Below are 19,998 nucleotides of genomic sequence, written 5' to 3'. Positions count from 1 at the left end.
ATGAGCCTGTGGCTGAAGGTGCTCCCCATCTGCCACAGCTCGTCATAAAGGGGATGAGAGGGGATGTCCAGGTTGGTGTTTCATTTCGCCTCATCCTCTCCACCACTGCCTCCACACTGTCCAGTTGTTGCCCAACAGACGGCCTTCCTCAGTCTCCCCGAGTCTTGATACCATGGAGGTATAATATAACTGATACCCCCTCAAACCACGGCGTGCCACCCTGGTGCCATCAAACATCTTGGTGTTTGACAGTGAGCATTTCCGGATTTATTTCATCCAATGAGTTTCCTCCACATGCATTGGATAATAGCAGAGGGGCAGTAGTGAGACACTTGATAAAACCAGATAAGCACCTCATCTAGCCACCACTGAGCTGGGAGCTGTGCCGCGGAGAGGCAGACCAACGACAGGACTGGGTGAATGCAGTCCTCAACAGGGGCGATTGCTGCACACTCTTTTCCACCATTTTTGGGGAGATAAGAGAGGACACCCAAGGCAACCTTCGCCGAGAGGGGGGAAAGGTAGCTAGCCTTATCAGAATGTATTTCTTAAAAAAATAGCATTTGCTAGAGGGGGGATTTCGTTTAATTCCAGCCTAGAAGTTAGCTATAGCGAGCTTCCAAATTCCTGTCTTTTCTGGTCGCTATCTGGATGTGAATGCATATCTCAATTGGCAAATATCTCTTCTTTTGAAAGGAAATACAAAAGAGACAGAGGTAAGTGAGTAACACAAAATACATCTGACCTAAGGAGTCGAACGTTACCACCATGGAGAACGCTCACATAAAGAGTGTTGAAGAAGTTTACAGCTATTTCAATGTCAACGAAAGCACGGGACTGGGCTTGGACCAGGTGAAACGACTGAGGGAAACATGGGGCACCAACGGTAGGTAAACCTCAAACTACGGTAGAAATGTGGATGTTTTATTCGAGTGTGATGGAAAAATGGGAATTCTGTAATACAGCGACGTTAGGGTGAAAGTCAGCAGCATCAACCGGCTTGCTCACGGAGTAAATTAGCTGACGTCATCATAGACGACCTCGTGGGTTCCAAGCATTGCTACAAAGTAGCGAACAAGCTGTAGAGTCACATCTTAGGGAAATATCGCCATTGTTATCATACATATAGAGATTTAAAAATTTAAATAAATAAATAAATTAACAGTAGTGAGACTCAGGTGTGTGCCTAACAGTCTGTCGGGACATTTGGGATAGACAGCTATCGCTACAGGCCGACGAGCAACCTACTGTAAAGGAGTCTGGGCTCTGTAGTCTTTTTGACTGCGCCCAAGTGATTGCATGAAATGTATCGCTAATCATCAGATCTGAACTCTGAACATATTCTGACTATATTCAAGGTGACTTCTCCAACTCATATTGTCATCATAAGTTTAGGCTAGTGTGTCTGAGTTGGACTGAAATGTGTAAGGATATAATGTTCTCCTCTTTTGCCTTATATTCTCGTTGGATTGCCCCTATACAGAGTTACCTGCCGAAGAAGGTATGTCTGATAGTTGTATGATTTATCTTCATGGATTAGATCTGAATTAATTTTCATGATGTATTTTATAATGTATTTAAATTCAATTCCACAGGAAAGTCCCTATGGGAGCTTGTTGTTGAACAGTTTGAAGATTTACTAGTGCGAATTCTTTTGCTGGCAGCCTGCATATCTTTTGTAAGTATATTGTTTGAAATTGGTTTTAATTGATGTTGCTTGACAGGATAATGGGTTTCTTTTTTGTTACATTGCTTATGGTCCTTTAAAACACATGCAATGACTTAAGACTGAAGAATTGCTGTTCTAGTATAAGCCTGGATGGTGATGATGAGAGACTGCCAGTTGGGAAGGGGGGGAATTTATGTATGGCTTGTTATTAGTGGCATGGGAAGTGTGGACAGCAAGCGTGAACGTCTTCAGTTTGCATATCTCAGCTGAGGTTACACTCACAGATCAGGGGCCCTAAACAGCTGAACAAGCTAGCAACCTGTCTAAGGAATGGTGACAACAGCAGTTGATTGTATTGAGTTGCTTTCACCATGTGCCAAGCAAGATATTTGAGTCGTCTTTTACGGTTGCTGTGTAATGACTTCCTCCTTCTCGCTCCTTAACAGTCCTTGACTTTCCCCGATAGTGGACTGGCATGAAGTATTGGCGTCATTATGGGGTTTTACAAGCTCAATCAATTGGGAAATATACCTGACATTGGAATACATGAAATATGGTCCTCTTTAGAGCAGTATTTGGCATTTAGGGACCAGAAGCTGGAGCGTGTTATCTCTGTTCTGTAGTTCTGCAAACATGGTTTGTTCGTACTAGAGTGTATTATTATCTTTTGAGTTTTGTAAACTGTGTGTGTGTGTGTGTGTGTGTGTGTGTGTGTGTGTGTGTTTTGGAGGAGCCGGCATGTGCTGTCCGGTAGCCAGCCGTGTGATATGGAGGTGTGAGAGGCTGCTGTCTGACGAGGAAGGGGTGGGGGGGTGGGCACCACTTAACACCAAATTTGGGCTCTGACCTTCAGTGGGAGGGCACTATCCAGTCACGTGATCACCTCTGTGCCCATGCCTCCCATTCCCATAGCTTTAGATCAGCTATGCACTGTAGTAGCCTAACTGCTGATGCAGTTACTTACATTATCATCTTTTCCAATGGGACATAAGGCCACAGGGAGCTCCCTCCATTTCTCGCTGCCCTTTGCAATACGAGGGTCCTAGTTCAATGATAGGCTTACCTTTTACAGCTCAACTAGCTCCACAGTCACGCTGGTGCAGGGATAGGCCTCTAGTCCAACAGAGACAAAAATAAACAGGTAGAGAAATTGCTCTGTATGCATGATGCATTATTATTCTGCCTGGCCCTGACAGGAAGCAGCCATGAAATGTGAGCTCTTGACTGTATTTTCTACTGAGACGAGAGACATGATGCAAATTAGTCTCACTCCCACTAAGGGCATCTTCATTTCCTGTGTGAGAGAGGGTGCTGAGTTTGAGGACGCTGCTCAGTAAAATGTGTGGGTTGTGTCCTGTTATTTTTAGTGTGGTTAGTGGTTTCAAATCACAACTCTGTGGTGTTGTGTTGGGTATCAAGTTGTCATTTGACACCGTATCAGAGAGAGATGCCTGTCTCAAATGGCTTTGTTGGCTTATTGATAGATAATTACATTTTACTGCGTTAGACCATATGACAAGTCAATCCGATAACGGCATGCTACAGGCATGTTTGGCTACCATAGCTCAGTCCATTGGCAGGCATAGGTGAGCTCGCCTGTCATCTGTGCAGAAACACTTGGGGTTGAACGTACAGTTTTAATTTCTTGAATGTATTATGTTTGAATAATCATCTAAGTGTTATGACTGTCACGGTCATATTGCTAGCCATGCAGTGTGAAATATCAACAATGAATCATGTGTTTGTTGTTTCCCCTCAGGTCTTGGCCTGGTTCGAGGAGGGAGAGGAAACTATCACGGCATTTGTGGAGCCTTTTGTAATCTTACTCATTCTTATAGCCAATGCCATTGTGGGAGTGTGGCAGGTGAGCATTTGCTATGTAACATAACATGGTACTTTGTATAGACTTTGTAATGACTGCTTTACTTTCCTTCTACATGTCTCAAACGGACTTGCAACTGTGTACAGTAGGGCTGGGTATCGAGTCGAATTTCAAGAATCGATTCCGATTCACAAGGTTCAGAATCGATTATCACGATTCGATTCGATTCAATATCGATTCGGTTAGTGTTACTTAAACCTGTTTTTTTTTTTTAGCTGTAACCTTAATTACATGACTGCCAAGTTATGCAACACATCAATACTAGGGCTGGGTATTGATACTGATTTCCAAAAATGAATGTATAAATGAATCATTGAATGAATTAATGAACTATTCATTCCTTCATTTATTCATTCATTCATTAAATAAAAGATCGATTTTTGGATTCATGAATCGATTCTGAATCATTTGATTCAGAATCGATGAATCGATTTTTTAAACCCAGCCCTAATATTACACATGTTCATGATTGGTCAGAAATAATTTAGTTTTGTCAAATTTACATTCTCTATAATGTACTTTCCATTGAAAGCAAGACTCATTACAGACACAACTGAAAACGGGGCTTGGAAGTGGGTCACTGACTACATTTGAGAAAGTTGTGTTGCTATGACACCAAATTCCACTAAGCAGAGTGACAACTTTCCTGCTTCAGTTGCATCACTCCGGCTTCATTCATGATGGTCTGTAGGCCAAGATAATGCATATCTTGTGATTTAGTAATAGTATTTTTTTTCCTAATTTAGATTCTCAGTTTCTTGCGTCAGTTAAAAGTAGTCAAAACTGCACTGCTTCCACTACCTTTTTTTATTTTTAATCTTAGGAAGAAGGTTCACCATGCCAAATAGGAGTAGACTCTGACCTCACCGTCCCAGTCTACTCACATTTACAGGAGATTATGCAGCTGGCTATCCCTATCATGATTGGCTCTCAGTAAAAGGGAAGCTTGCCAAAAAGGGACTTTAGAACCAAGCCTTCTGCTCCATAGTGACTGAGTAAACACAAATGTGATGTTACTTGGCACAGTCTGCATGTTCTTATATCATAGGTGTTAATGAATTACAAGTGATGCAAATTGTACAGTAATGTTCTTGAACTTACTCATTACATTACTGTCTCCAGAGGTAGAATGCTTGAAAGGGAATCCCCAGGTTTAGTTGTATTTAGTTAAATCTGAAATATCAGTAACGTGAAACACCATCATCACATCATTCATAATATTGTAATGTTATCATTCTCATAATAGTAAATTACTCTGTCACAGAAAAGTCAACATGCTTCTTGTTACTAGGAGCGTAATGCTGAGGATGCTATCGAGGCCCTTAAAGAGTATGAGCCTGAGATGGGCAAAGTTTACCGCCAGGACAGGAAGACTGTCCAGAGGATCAAGGCCAAAGACATCGTCCCTGGAGACATCGTGGAGGTTGCCGGTATGTTGGCCATATTTCTCTCACACAGTGCAATTAAGTGCATCAGATCCAGTAGAATGTTATTGTTGTGTTCAAGTGTAAAGAAGAAATAATTACCGTTAGAAAGATCAGCAACAAATAGTTTTGCTTTGGTCATTTGCTCTGTTTCAGGCAAATGCTATTCTGAGCAGGACATTGGAATCCAGGCATAGTCAAGCTTTACGTTTATCAGTGGCTCTATTTCAGTTCCCCTCCCCCCTAGTCCCCCTGCAGAGGTGACTCACCCTACAGGAGTGGTGTATTTCGGGATGTTCCTATTAACCCGTTGTCTCGGAGGGCTGAGCACTTATGGCCCTCATGTCACGTGTGCGTGTGTGTGTGTGTGCGCGTGTGTGTGTGGCCTCCTGTGCTCATCGCAAACACAATCTTGAACTACGCTCACATGCTGTTCACTGGTATAAGCCTAACACCATGCTAGCTCATCTTTAATCCAGCCTTAATGCAGTAAGGATGTAAGTAGAGCCTTGGGTGATTCCGATTCATCCAAAGATGGTGAGATTGAAATACTACTGCGGCTGAGATGCTTGGCAGGTCTGTGGAGGAATGGGCTCCTGGCAGCACGTTGGTTCTGGCTACACCAGGGATGGATGCTGCCGACTGATGTGATGGAGAACGGAATCTTGTCGTCCTTGAGGAGCTCCCGTTATCATCGTGGTACTTGGTTTAACCCTAAGCCACTGAGGTGGTGCAGTGTTTTTTTCTGTGCATAGTGGTGGGTTTTTATTTTTAGCGTGGATAGCCTGTCTAGATTATGGAACACTGTATTTATAGCAGGCAGTGACAGTAGTGAAGATGACAGGTGTCTGATGCCCCCCCTTCTCCCTCGGGAACAGTGTTGGGGCAGCGTTCAGCGGGTCTCCAAAGTCACCTTGAGAAGGGCAGAGGCAGCGTTGAGTATCCTATATTAGGGCTGCACAATTAATCGTGAATTAATAGAAATCGCGGTTATGACCTCCGCGATTAACTAATCGCAAAAGGCCGCAATTAATGTGATTAATAATTTTGCTTTGAATTGAGTGTGCTAGGACTACACGGACGAATCACAGGTGTTATGCTGTCTGATCAATCACATGCATGCACATGAGTGCGCTGTGCGCAGCAATTTCACTGAGAAGACAGATAGCAGTAGGTCAAGACAAGTGTCATGAGTAGTGAAAAAATGAGCGAAAACGAGGTCAGTGAGTTGGTAGCAAGAAAGGGATCAACATCCGTGATTTGGGTGCATGGTTATTATATATTAATATTATATATTAAATATGTATCACAATTACTATTTTGAAGCAAATAATCACAATTATTATTTTTTGTCATAATCGTGCAGCCCTATCCTATATTGAGAGATGGACCTCTTCTCTTTCTAAGAGACAGAACATTTGGTTTGGTGTCTTAACAAGGACGTTTTGCCAGTATGTTTGTAACAAGTGGACACTGCAGGGCTTTGTGGGTTTCTGTCATTTTATGCAAAGGAGTAATGCTACTTGTGTGAGACTGGGAGAGCAGCTGCTGACGCATGATGTGATTTCACAGTTGGGTGTGTGGGTATAATTGGCTGTCAGTGGCGGTTTGGTTAGTCTTGTTCTGAAAAAAAACTCCACAAACACTATTATCAGCAGACATGCATTGTCCCTGCTGTCAGACGTACAACGTCACCTGAAGCAATTCAATATATATCCGCTAAATCCTTTGAAGGCCTTTCTTACTGGTCCCTGTAAGGCTCCTATGTATATGAATAAAATGTTGCCAAAGCACCAGCGTGACCCACTGCCACACAGCAGGGCTGATGACGCAGACGCCAGCTCAGAGGACATGGTCACAGGCTCTCTGACTGGCTCAGCCGTGAGGAGAATAGCAAAGTAGCCAATGTCTGGCCCTGCCTGTCAGGTTACCGCTGTGCGCTCTGACACAGCCTCCCTCCCTCCCTCCCCTTCAACCACAATAAGCCCCCAGGACACAGTCTAGAGATGCTGGCTAACTCGGATCTGTTCACAGTTCGTGACAGTGTGGTTTTTTCCCTTATTGCTTTTTGACTGTAATGCAGTTCTGAGTAAGACGTCCTGTATTTGCTCTAGGATGTGCTCTTTGTGTACAGTATGTGTTTAGTTTATGACTTGTGTGGCCCAGGCCGCCTGACCGTAGCAGGAGCGTACAGTAGAGGGAGGCGGGGCTTGGGGACTGCTGTCTCTGCTGTTCGAACTCAACTAATCTAATCTGCCGCCCTGTCAGCCTTCCTGACTGCTCCTCCCTGCTGGCCCGGGCTGATGAGGAGCTGCTCTAGCCTGTCCTTCACTGTACTGTAGGGCTGCAATAAAATCCATACCGCAATACAGCGCAATATTTTTTTCCGCTATACTGTATAGATTTTCTGCAGCTCAGTATCGATACAGTAAAAAAAAAAAGTTATATAAAAAATAATAATAATAATGCACGAGGAAAATATTCAGGGAAGACAGGAAATAGATATAGAAAATTAAGAATAAAATTCAGTCATATACATTATTCATGTGTTAAATGGATTTAAAATGTCCTTACATTCCGTCCGCCCTCAGGATCAGCTCCAGGGAGCGGGGGATGGAGTTGTATTTTCAGCTGTATTTTAAAATGTTCAGTAAATTATGTAGAGTATCGCAATATGTATTGTGTCGTGATACGTATGGTATCATGAGGTCCTGAGGCCGAAACCTGTGCACTGTGCTTCAAACCACTACTGCTGCTTTGAGGTGGACTTCCAGTATCTCAGCATATACTGTTCACTGTCTCCCCTCTCCAGTGTACCATGCAGTTCTTCAGGGAAATGAAAGAGGTGGTTCTCTGAATAGCTGAGTACTATCAGATTTTTGGATATTCGACCCCTTAAAGCTGGTTAAGCTTTGCGTGTGTGTATTGCTCAACACATCATTTGATTGTTCTATGGTGTGTGTGTGTGTGTGATCAAGACATTGACTGGTGTCATGAGAGCAGAGCTTTGAACATAGCGTCCGGCGGGCCAGCAGGGCTGAGGGGGTTCTGTTCCCCCGCGTTGCATGATGGGAGGCTGGGGAGTCTGACGGCGACTGGGGGGCCACTACCGGCGGTGAGACACAGTAGGGGGGAGGACCTCTCAGCTGCTCCCATTGTTCGGCAGCGAAATTACCTTGTAGGGAAGTGGTTACGGACAACGGTCCCGCCGCTCCGAGCTGGACGCACGCAGAGACCCTACCCATCAGCACCCTCCTACGCAGCCCGGGATTCCAGACACCCAGGATGGCATGTGGCATTTTGCGCGGCCTGGCAAGCATCTGCTGTCACCGTGGGGGGGAAGGGGGGGGGGGTCTTATGGTGAGTGTTGCATCCAGCCAGGTGTTTGGTGTCCCCTGCTTGTCAGCAAGAAATACCACAATGGCGTTGTCTTACATTAATAAAGGGGTGGGGTGGATTTTAAAAACTTGTATCTGGGATGAAGTCAAAAGCTCTGCTTCATTTACAGGGTCTATGCAGATTGATATCCGTGATTGAATGAATACGGTGGTTATAAGGAAGAAAACTTTGTTAAGCTACCGTTGGGCAGATTTCTCTGCGTCGGTCTCGCTTTCCAGAGTTGAACTTGGCCACTGTGGCGGCTAACCTTGAGGCATGTCCTGCATTGATTGCTGGGAATCCTGGCTATGCTGTCTGGTGATAGATGGGGGGGTGGGTTGAAAGGGCGACATGCTGGCCTGTTAAGGGCCCATTAGCTAGAGAGGTGGCCTGAAGGGAAAGTGACAGAAACATGCACTCAGTCGTCACTTTATTGGGTACACCTGCTCGTTGACGCAAATACTGTAGCCTGTTCCTCCAAAAAGCGAATCACGTGACGGCGCGGCGGCTTGATCTAAGTGACTTTGACTGTGGTATGATTGTTGGTGCCAGATGTGGTGGTTCTCGGCCTGCTCCTCTAGAGTTGACAGAGAATGGTACGATGAAAAACATCCAGTGAACAGCAGTTCACTAGACGGACTGTCTCCATTATCATACTACAGTATGTTTGACTGTCGATCATCAGAAAGCTACCATCAGGAAACTGAAGAGATTTAACCTTATTACAATACTTATAGCATGAACTGAATGAGGCACATTGTAGCCTACATGAAGTAGCTAATAGTGTGGGTATAGGAAGTACTAGTATCATATCTCTGTTGCCTTGTTTGGTATTGAAATGTACAGCTTTTCCAGTTTTACACACACTGGATGTTTTCACTAGCATCTGGATAGTACACTACATAGTTCATGGTCACTTCTGACCTCTGATGTGTCAAAGCTATTCCCCTAGAAGAACCCTGACAGCATCTGTTCTAGATCTCTAGCAGGAGGCCACTGTTCTTCATCTCTGTGTCATTTGACTCGGGTGTCCTGTTGCCATAGTAACAAAACCTGGCCCAGGACATGCTGTGTGTGAGTGTGTGTGTGTGAGTGAGTGTGCGTGTGTGCGTGCGTGTGCGTGCGGTGTACAGCCCACAGACGCAGTCCCCTTATGACGATTTCTCTGAAATCTGGAAGTGAAGATTAAAGCCAGACAGTGGCGGCCGGTCAGACAATAGTTTCTTCAGCTGGCCATAACACGGCTTTTAGCTCTCATGCCCCTTTTGCCCCGGTCATTACCCCATCCTCCACATTTAAAACGCAGCGTAGCTCGTCTCCGCGGAAGTGCATGGCAGCTGGTGTTGCGTGTAGAGGGCTACCTGTCAGCGTCTCAAAGGCCCCCCCTCACCTCTCAACATCCCAGCGCTACGTTTCATCTGCCATCAGCACACGCGCCCTCCGGACCGGCCACACGACATGTCTGTCAGTCACATGCAGCGGGGGCTTGTGTCTGCCAGTCAAAGCCGTCTATCTTTGCGGAGGTATATCGGTGGCCTGAGGGCACCCCTGGGAGCCGACTGGTAAGTCTGTGGCCCTTGTTGCAAAGCCCCTGTCGCTCTCAAAGGTGCGGAGCCTCTCCGTTGTTGGCAGGCGTGAGGGGGAAAAGGTGGCCATGTTTGAGGAGACTGTTGGAATGCTGCCAAGTAGGATGTTGACACAAAGGGAGAGATGATATACACACACTTAATTCAGGGCAGGCCTGCAGTCTAACAGAACCTGGACAGCGCTGGTGTATCCAGTTTAGCTTTGCGCCCGCCATAGCATTGAAGTGCCATTATAAAGTGCTTATTCCATATTTATTTGAGTTTAGACTGCCCCTGTTACAGAAGTCGACGCGACTTTCAGAAGGTATTTGGCTTACCACAGGAAGTGTTCCACAACGCCCAGGAAGCGGCCGTTAAGCCTCATGGTTTTGAGAGGAAACGTTTGTGGTCATATTCTCTTTCTGTTCAGTTTTGCCTAACATTTCTGCAGCTCAGCCGTGGTCAATCCATTTTATCGCTGTTGGGCCGTGTGACCTTTTCAGAAGTGAGGGATTCATTGTACGCGTTGTTCCACATTTAGAAAGATGCGGTCGAGCTCGACACAGGTCTTTCTGAGAAAAGCTCTCACCGTCTCTCATGATTGGCCAGCGCCCGATGACAGTCCAAAACTCCTGGCACTAGTGTCAGTACATTTGAATGTGATCTGACATGTGCACACCCAACTGCAGTTTATTAACTCTGTTATCCACGGTTGGGGGTGTGCTTGCTAATGTTGAGGCTTATGTCTTTGTGTTTTTGTGAAAGCTTGGTGACATCAGTTGCTAATTGAGGCTTTGAAGACAAAGACACAGGAGCCTGAGGCTGAAGTGTGTTTGGGCTAACTGCTCAGATCCATTTCTGGTCCTCTGTGTCCCTCCATCCCTCAGTGATGGACAGTCGCTGGTATTAACTCCTGCCTCTTCCTGTGCAAGTGGAGATGACAGGGAAACAGCTGCTATCGCGTGTCCACTTTTAAACCTGATCAGAGCATTGGGGAACATATTGAAATAGTTTTCCCATGTTTGGCTTCGTGCATTGTTGGTCTCATCGTTGGTCTCATTGTTGGTCTCATTGTTGGTCTCATTGTTGGTCTCATTGTTGGTCTCAAGCTCTTTCCCCCTCCTCTCCCCTCAAGGCACTGGGGGGCTCAGATTGGTTTGTGTTTCTGTTCAGTCCTGAAAAGGGAATCCTGACTTTTGAATAACCAAACTGTGGACTGGAGGAAAATGCATTTTGACAAGAGGTCAGTCTTGGTCCTGTGATGATGGACAGCATGATGACCTCTCATTTGTGGTATTTCTGTGCCTCTTCATTTCGAACCGGTCAGTACTGTACAGTATGTTCAGGCTGCGCTAGCTGGTTCACACTGAACCACGTCCCCCACTGATGGGAAGCTGAATCGGGTCATCACAATTCCGATGTGGTCCAAATGGGTCTTTTCCTTTGGGACAGGCCTTTTAGGGCTTTTAAGTCCTCATCTCCCCCCCCCCCCCCCTCACATGTGTTTGTCCATATGCAAAGCATGGTTTCATTATGTTTCATATGGTGTTTTTGTCCCCCCCCCCCCCCCCCCACCAGTTGGAGACAAGGTTCCTGCTGACATCCGTCTCTCTTCTATCAAATCTACAACCCTGAGGGTCGACCAGTCCATCCTGACCGGTAAGACACGAGATCTATTCCATTCCATGAATGTCTAAGACTAAACCAGGTTGTCTCGAGTGTCCTAAGGTAACTTGAGCCTAACGGGATGGGTCCAGTATGACTCCAGTATGACTCACTCCTTGGCTGTCTCCATGTCCTCATGGCTTTTACCGACATACAGTAGCATTTCTCCATGGAGCTTTTTGCTTATTAGAAATTAATTTAGTCCGGTGCAATAGCATCAATAATTTTACTATTTTTTTTACATTTAAAGGTCTATTGTATATTATTCAAGTATATTATTGTGCATCAGCTCACATTTGCTTGATAAGCGTTTTTCTCAAAAATGCCTCACCATGAGTGAATTCTTGATCTGAGCTTGCTTCACTCTTCTGTAATAGTTTACAGTAAGTCCAAACCCCTGAATAATCAGAGGCTTTCTCCCCAAGGCCGTGAATGAATGAATGAATGAATTAATCAATCAATCAATCAATCAAGCATTTTCGGTGAAATTGTTTTAACTGTAATCAAAGGGAAGTGAGGGTTGACCAGCTGCTCTCTGCTTGGATTGCAGGGGAATCGGTCTCTGTCATCAAGCACACTGACCCCGTACCGGACCCCCGTGCCGTCAACCAGGACAAAAAAAACATGCTCTTCTCTGTAAGTAGCTTTGAACTCTCTCTCGCTCTCCCTCCCACCCTCCCTCTCTCTCTCTCCCACCCTCCCTCTCTCTCCCTCCCACCCTCCCTCTCTCTCCCTCTTTCCCTCTCTCTCGCTCTCCCTCCCTCTCTCCCCCTCTCTCTCTCTCTCTCTCCCTCTCTCTTTCTCTCGCGATGCCTCTCTCTGTTCCTAATTCCCTCTCCCTGGGGATTAATTAAGTCTTATCTGACCTTTATCATCTTTAAAGCTGAAGAGAATGCCTGATGCATTAATCCTTTTAACGTAAATTAAATCCTCATTTGACCCGTCTTTCTTTTCAGGGCACCAACATTGCAGCCGGCAAGGCCGTCGGCGTGGTGGTGGCGACCGGCGTGAACACCGAGATCGGCAAGATCCGTGATGAGATGGCCGCCACCGAGCAGGAGAAGACCCCTCTGCAGGCCAAGCTGGATGAGTTTGGCGAGCAGCTGTCCAAGGTCATCTCTCTGGTCTGCATCGCCGTGTGGATCATCAACATCGGCCACTTCAACGACCCCGTCCACGGAGGCTCCTGGATCCGCGGCGCCGTTTACTACTTCAAGATCGCCGTCGCCCTGGCGGTGGCGGCCATTCCCGAGGGTCTGCCGGCCGTCATCACCACCTGCCTGGCCCTGGGCACCCGCCGCATGGCCAAGAAGAACGCCATCGTCCGCAGCCTGCCCTCCGTGGAGACCCTGGGCTGCACCTCGGTCATCTGCTCCGACAAGACCGGCACCCTCACCACCAACCAGATGTCCGTGTGCAGGGTTAGTCAGTCTTTACACGCACACACACACACACACACACACACACACACACACACACACACACACAGGGCCTACTCAGAGTTACAGTATATCTCCCAATCGACTTTGTGGCAGAAGGTTCTTTGTGGAGAAGAATAACGATTTTCACACAGAGGGAGTGTGCTGTTGCTCATCTACATTCAGCTGCTGGATGACTTGCAGTGCTCTTGCATAACTGACTTTGCATCACAGCTCTGCAAAGCATCCAGCCTGTAGCCACCACCCCCCCCCCCCCCCCCTCCACCTCTCTATGAAGGGCACCCCAACAGACTAGCTTCTAAGGTCTAACGAAGGGAGACAGCTCATTATAAATTAAATATGTTTACTCTCTCTTTGTTGAGTCGGCACAGGTCTTCAGAACTGCTGACTCGACTCCTCTTGAAATTGACCTGTTGCATTATTGAGCATTTTTATCAAACCTCTTTCAAGATGAGATGTTGATGAGATTCTCTTACGCGTCCCTGAACTGTTATATTTTTCTTCACCTGGATTCCTGACCTAGTTCTGTTTCTGTCCCCAGCCCCTTACTCTACCTTCATCTGTCTATTAGACTGAGATGACATTGATTCATTAAGGACATCAAAGACTTTAGTATATTTTTGTTCCAACAACTAATTATGAGCATTTACATTAAGGGATGACTTCTGTGTACAGTATGCCGCCCATCCCTCCACTTCCCCAAGGTTTTCTGTAGGAGATACGCTGGCACAACCCGATTAGAAGAAATGACCCAAATGACCCAATTGACGATACTGCTCTAAAAATAAGCCTTTATGCCCTTTTTTTACCCGTAAGCCTCTGACGTCAGCAATTCACTTTGAAGTGGTGCCCTTGAGTGATTACCATCAATCCTCCTTCCTAGCATCTCAGCCTGGGATGCCCCTGGTGACTGTCTGTCTTGACGCAGTGACGGTGACCACGAGGTCCAAGACTTCCTGTGGGAAAAGGCCGAGCCCTGCAGATGCCTTCTGTGGGCTTCCTTGCTGTCTTTATTCTGGCTTCCTGACAGCCTCCGCTGTTGACTTTGACTTCCAGTACCGAGGAAAACCAAACAATTTCTCCTCGGTGCATGCATCTAGCCTCCTGCCTTGGCCCTCACACACACACCAAACAAAACACAGAGACACACGAACACGCTCAACACTCTTAACACAATCTGTGTTTCTCACAGGATGTATATTTGTATGTAGTGTATATGTTGGATAGCTCCTATCTGCGGTGTAGTTCCCTGTCCTTCCTTGTAGTTTCTGCTGCCATCTACAGTATCGGGAAAGAATCAACCATTGTTTAAACCTTTTTTCTTTTCTTTCCAGTTTTTAGTGATATTAATTTGTGTCTCCTTTGTTTTGGACACCAGATGTTCATTGTTGACAAAGCTGAAGGGGAAAGCTCTCTGAACGAGTTTACCATCACTGGCTCTACTTATGCCCCTGATGGAGAAGTGTGAGTATTTTCTTTGTTTCTCTTTCAGACACACACACACACACATCTGGATTATTTTTTATTTCCCCTGTGTTGTGTTGTATAGGTATCAAGATGGCAGCCCAGTGAACTCCTCCCAGTTTGACGGTCTGGTGGAAATCGCCACCATCTGTGCCCTGTGCAATGATTCCTCTCTGGACTTCAACGAGGTTTGCACTCTGCACCCCAACCTTCCTTCTCCCTCCATCATGCTTAGTGGAGTGATTGTTGGCTAATTTGTGTGTTTGTGTGATAAGGCCAAAGGTGTGTATGAGAAGGTCGGAGAAGCCACAGAGACCGCCCTAACCTGCTTGGTTGAGAAAATGAATGCGTTTGACACAGACGTCAAGCACCTGCCCAAGATTGAGAGGGCCAACGCCTGCAATTCTGTAAGTAACTAACTACACTCAATACACTCAATTCACATTGTATGTTATCGGCTCATTTGATTCTAAATGCCAGCTTTTCTGATGCTGACTCTGTGGTCGTCCTCCCAGGTGATCAAGCAACTGATGAAGAAGGAGTTCACCCTGGAGTTCTCCAGAGACAGGAAGTCCATGTCTGTGTACTGCACCCCGAACAAGGCCCGCCCCTCCGTCGGCAAGATGTTTGTAAAGGTATCAGGACCTCGCCCCCCCACCCCCACAAATGTTTGTCCCCTTAAAAGCCAATCACACATACTTGAGTCATTCTGTTTTCCTTGTTCATCCTTAACTCATGTGACTGCCTTACAGGGTGCCCCAGAGGGAGTGGTTGACCGGTGTACCCATGTCAGAGTGGGCACCAACAAGGTCCCCATGAGCCAGGGCATCAAGGACAAGATCATGTCTGTTATCCGTGAATACGGGACAGGACGGGACACCCTGCGCTGCCTGGCTCTGGCCACCAGGGACAACCCACCCAAGAAGGAGGACATGGTGCTGATTGATACTGCCCGCTTTGCTGACTATGAGGTGAGGTGCTGTACACTACCACGGCTGCGCTGCTTAGTTTACAGGGACATGTGGCAAATAAGGTTTGGGATGTACGTAAACATTTATGATAAATGCACATATTTCAAGCCTTCACTATATATATATATATATAATCTAGTTCTGATACCCGTTGGAGCACTCTGGAGGACACCAACTAAATACTGTAACTCTGCTTTCACTCAGCTCCTCACAGCTGATGGAGCAGGCAAATTAATTCTAGAGTAGGCAGCTGGAATGTTGGGGGCGGGGTTGTATTCAGAGCAGTATTTCTATTGGCTGGTGGCTCAGATCAGTATTTTATGTTAAAATTAGCCAAAACATTAATTAATTAAAAATCCGTCCTGTCACGGTCTGTCCGAGACCCCTGCGGACACCCGAGCCAAATATGAATGCTGTCAGACCGACGGTGTCCGAGGAAAGTCTGGATAGAGAGATGGACAGGCCAGTGGACAGGCCGGCCGAGGGTAGCTCTATTATAGTATTTTTATATATATATATATATATATATAATCAGGGGAAATTTTGTGCATTCCTAGTTAAATTGGCTGGTATATTGATCGAATGAGTGAATCAAAACTTTTCAGCTTTGTCTTTGAGAAGTCTGGTAAAGAGGTCATCGGGTTTTGCTGAGAAGCCCTGATGCTGACGGTGTTCTCTCCCTGCCCAGTCCGACCTGACCTTTGTGGGCTGCGTCGGCATGCTGGACCCCCCCAGACAAGAGGTGGCTGCTTCCATCAAGCTGTGCCGCCTGGCCGGCATCCGCGTCATCATGATCACCGGCGACAACAAGGGCACGGCCGTGGCCATCTGCCGCCGCATCGGCATCCTGGGCGAGGACGACGACGTGGACCACATGGCCTTCACCGGACGCGAGTTTGACGACCTGTCCCCCTCCGCCCAGCGCGAGGCGGTGATGAACGGCCGCTGCTTCGCCCGCGTCGAGCCCTCCCACAAGTCCAAGATTGTCGAGTTCCTGCAGGGCTTTGACGAGATCACGGCCATGGTATGCCGAGCCACACCTCAGGCTGTCCTCAGTGGAAATGTGCAGCTGTTGTTTTGTTATCTCAGCAGTGACTCACCGAATCCCTGCTTATCCACAGACAGGGGATGGAGTGAACGATGCCCCCGCCTTGAAGAAGGCAGAGATTGGCATCGCCATGGGCTCCGGCACTGCCGTGGCCAAGTCGGCCTCTGAAATGGTCCTCGCCGACGACAACTTCTCTTCCATTGTGGCCGCTGTTGAGGAGGGCAGAGCCATCTACAACAACATGAAGCAATTCATCCGCTACCTCATCTCCTCCAATGTAGGAGAGGTGGTCTGGTGAGTCACCGCTGGTCTGAACAGTTAGTTTCTATCATGCGTCCCGTTCTGTCGAGAGTGCTTTGTCCCGGTGTGTGTTGTAGCGTGAACCTGTGTTTGTTAATGCTGTGTTTCTGTGTACGGGGGGGTCCAGTATCTTCCTGACCGCGGCGCTGGGCTTCCCCGAGGCTCTGATTCCGGTTCAGCTGCTGTGGGTCAACCTGGTGACGGACGGCCTGCCCGCCACCGCCCTGGGCTTCAACCCCCCCGACCTGGACATCATGAACAAGCCCCCCCGCAGCGCCAAGGAGCCCCTCATCTCCAGCTGGCTCTTCTTCAGATACCTGGCCATCGGATGTGAGTCACACCCACCGTCGCTTTTTCGCCGTCGTCTTTCGCCGAAAGGCTTAAATGTCGTCCGCGTTTTCATCCGCGGCGCGGCTGAGGCTCATTAGCGAGTCTGTCGGTGTGGGTGTGTAAAACGCACACTCCAGCCTGATCCAGACAGTCTTGCCGTCTCCCCCCCCCTCAGGCTACGTAGGAGCCGGCACCGTGGGAGCCGCTGCCTGGTGGTTCATGGCCGCGGAAGACGGCCCCATGATCAACCTGTACCAGCTGGTGAGGCCGAGACTTCACCCATCCTGTGTCTCCTTCCTCCCTGCACTTCCCTGACTCACCTGTGTCCCTGTGTCTGCCCCCTTCCAAGAGCCACTTCCTGCAGTGCTCCCCAGACAACCCGGACTTCCACGACCTGGAGTGCCACGTGTTTGAGTCCCCCTATCCCATGACCATGGCCCTGTCTGTGCTTGTCACCATTGAGATGTGCAATGCTCTCAATAGGTGAGGTCCCCAGCAGAGAGAAGAGCCATTGTCCTTGTTTGATTTCAGTAGAGCACTGCCAGGGCAACAGAGTAAAAGTCGGTCATATCTTTACATGTACATATATTAATAATATTAAAATTAAAAATGTATAGCACTTCAGGACACTCAAAGACAATTTACACTGCATACAGCATTACACTGTTTACAGCATAAAATCTAACAAAACTATCAATTCAATGCATATAAAAAGAAGAATCAAGAGGAAAAGGCAAAGAGTAAAACTAAGCAAGACTGTTCAACAGAACACCAAGAGAAGGGTTAGAGCTTAAACGCAGTTTTAAAGAGGTAGGTTTTAAGGCCTCATGCTACCTTTCTCCTCCCCCACCCCCAGTCTGTCTGAGAACCAGTCCCTGCTGCGTATGCCCCCCTGGGAGAACGTGTGGCTGCTGGGAGCCATCTGCCTCTCCATGTCCCTTCACTTCCTCATCCTCTATGTGGAGCCACTGCCCGTAAGTCAGCTCAATAACACACACAACAACTCACACTCATTTAACCTTACATAACGTTGTTTTTTTTAGCCATTTTCTTCATACATTTGATGTCCACCGGTCTCACTCTCCATCCCTCCATCCTCCTCTCTCCAGGTCATCTTCCAGATCACTCCTCTCAACCTGACCCAGTGGCTGATGGTGCTGAAGATCTCCCTGCCTGTTATCCTGCTGGATGAGCTGCTAAAGTTCGCGGCCAGGAACTACCTGGAGACTGGTAAAGGCCTGGAGAAGCCCGTCAGCAAAGGCTGGTCCCTGTCTGCATGCACAGAGGGAATCTCCTGGCCCTTTGTGGCCATAGTTTTCCCCCTGGTGCTGTGGCTGTACAGCACCGACACTAACGTGTCTGAGATGTTCTGGTCCTGACTGACTCCAAGCACACAACGACCACCCCTGTGCACCGGTGTGAGTGGAGATTAACCCATCTAACAAACCCACCCATTAACCAGGAACAACAACTACTACTACAACCACCACCACCACCACCACCACGTCAACTGCAGTGAGAGCCGTCAACACTTGTACCTATGTCAGCAATCTTGGCTGATTTGTATCAAGGACATTTTCACCATGATTTTTATGCATTTTTTTAGATGCACATATTTTTTAATGACTGATTTCTCATTTGTCCATCTGTCTAATATAATATCAAGCTTTAGTTGTATTTTTTGCTCCCCCTTTTGGAACAGACATAGATGAGCTGTCACATATGTACAGAGAATTAACACTATTTTATCAGGTTTTGTAATTTGGGGAAGGTATGTGCAGGTAAGCTATAAAGGCACCGGACTCAAATGTTTTGACTTGTCGTCAGTGTGATCGTTGACCTACAGTACAGTACGGCCTTTGGATGAATAAGGTATAAGGCCATAACTAATGATCATACACTGTATATTTGCACTGACTCAGACGTCTGCACACAAAAGTGCATGCGTTTTGTGATTGCATGATTAACAGGTTTAATTTCTTGATTTTTCCTGCCCCCGTTTGAAATCCATTTATCTGGTTGGTTTTTCTTTTCTGCACAAGGCAGAACACGGCTACCTCAAAGCTATTGATATGACCTTAGACTCCTACCCATTCTTCTCACTAAGCTTGTTCATAAAGATTGTTGTGTTGAGGTATGCACCATTTTGCTTTGGCCGGAGGAGACCACATAATAGCCCTCACCTACCTTTAATGTTATTTCAACAATTTTTTGAAGTTTAGTCTTTTTGAAGTTTGTGTTCGTTTTTATGTTCCTTGAGGGAAGTGGGATGAAAAATGTAAATGTTACCTTTGTTTGATTCAAAGCAATTTTTGATATAGACAACCTGTCATTAACTTGTTTACTTGAACACATATTCTGTCATTATTCCAATATTAAAAGATAAACTTTTTTAGCTTTAGTCTCAATTTACAAATTATGATAAATATTATGTATATTGTGCACATACTATACTTGAATATATAAACGCACCAAGAGACTGATAATCATATCAGTTTAGCACAAGATGGATGCTTTGATGGGACCATTATGTGGTCTAGACTCACTGTTTGGGTTCATCACCAAGCAGAGAATATGTTTGGCCATATTGTAGGCCTAACTGTATAACTATAAAATGACTGGCTGGTCTGTAAATCTGTATATAGCACACAAAATGAATACTATATATGTATGTATAGAGTTCTCAAAGTTTTCAAAATGGACCATACCTTTACACTAGTTTACTTGTGTGTGTTTTAGACACACTGTAGAAGGTAGGTAACCCTGGAAAGCATGCCCTCTCCAACGCCAAACCAGTAAACGCTTGAGTTTTCCGAAACCTAACTGCTATTTCTTTCAATGCCTTCTGCCTGTTTACCCAACA

General features: G+C 46.5%; 1 protein-coding gene across 3 annotated transcripts; it reads left to right on the top strand.

The window, feature by feature from the left end:
- Positions 1 to 764: 764 nt before the first annotated feature.
- On the top strand, positions 765 to 18,514 carry LOC311325019 (sarcoplasmic/endoplasmic reticulum calcium ATPase 2-like; the record flags this gene model as incomplete). 3 transcript variants are annotated; one of them, XM_084457650.1, is made up of 20 exons in its annotated part: positions 765 to 886; positions 1,484 to 1,501; positions 1,596 to 1,678; positions 3,429 to 3,533; positions 4,843 to 4,981; positions 11,497 to 11,577; positions 12,134 to 12,219; positions 12,540 to 13,004; positions 14,401 to 14,486; positions 14,572 to 14,674; positions 14,762 to 14,893; positions 15,002 to 15,121; positions 15,239 to 15,457; positions 16,146 to 16,481; positions 16,579 to 16,799; positions 16,933 to 17,135; positions 17,311 to 17,396; positions 17,485 to 17,618; positions 17,992 to 18,109; positions 18,245 to 18,514. In XM_084457650.1, 20 exons carry the CDS (start codon positions 769 to 771, stop codon positions 18,512 to 18,514), a joined length of 3,123 nt encoding a protein of 1,040 aa, XP_084313776.1. The 3 variants fall into 3 exon arrangements, with proteins under 3 accessions (XP_084313776.1, XP_084313778.1, XP_084313777.1); XM_084457652.1 differs by lacking the exon at positions 3,429 to 3,533; XM_084457651.1 differs by lacking the exon at positions 1,484 to 1,501 and having other exon boundaries at positions 769 to 886.
- Positions 18,515 to 19,998: the final 1,484 nt, after the last annotated feature.

The sequence above is a fragment of the Borostomias antarcticus genome (genome assembly GCF_949987555.1).
Source record: "Borostomias antarcticus genome assembly, chromosome: 23".
In the NCBI taxonomy this organism is placed as follows: domain Eukaryota; kingdom Metazoa; phylum Chordata; class Actinopteri; order Stomiiformes; family Stomiidae; genus Borostomias; species Borostomias antarcticus.
The sequence above is the reverse complement of the archived record's forward strand: the minus strand, read 5'-3'. Positions and strand labels throughout refer to the sequence as shown.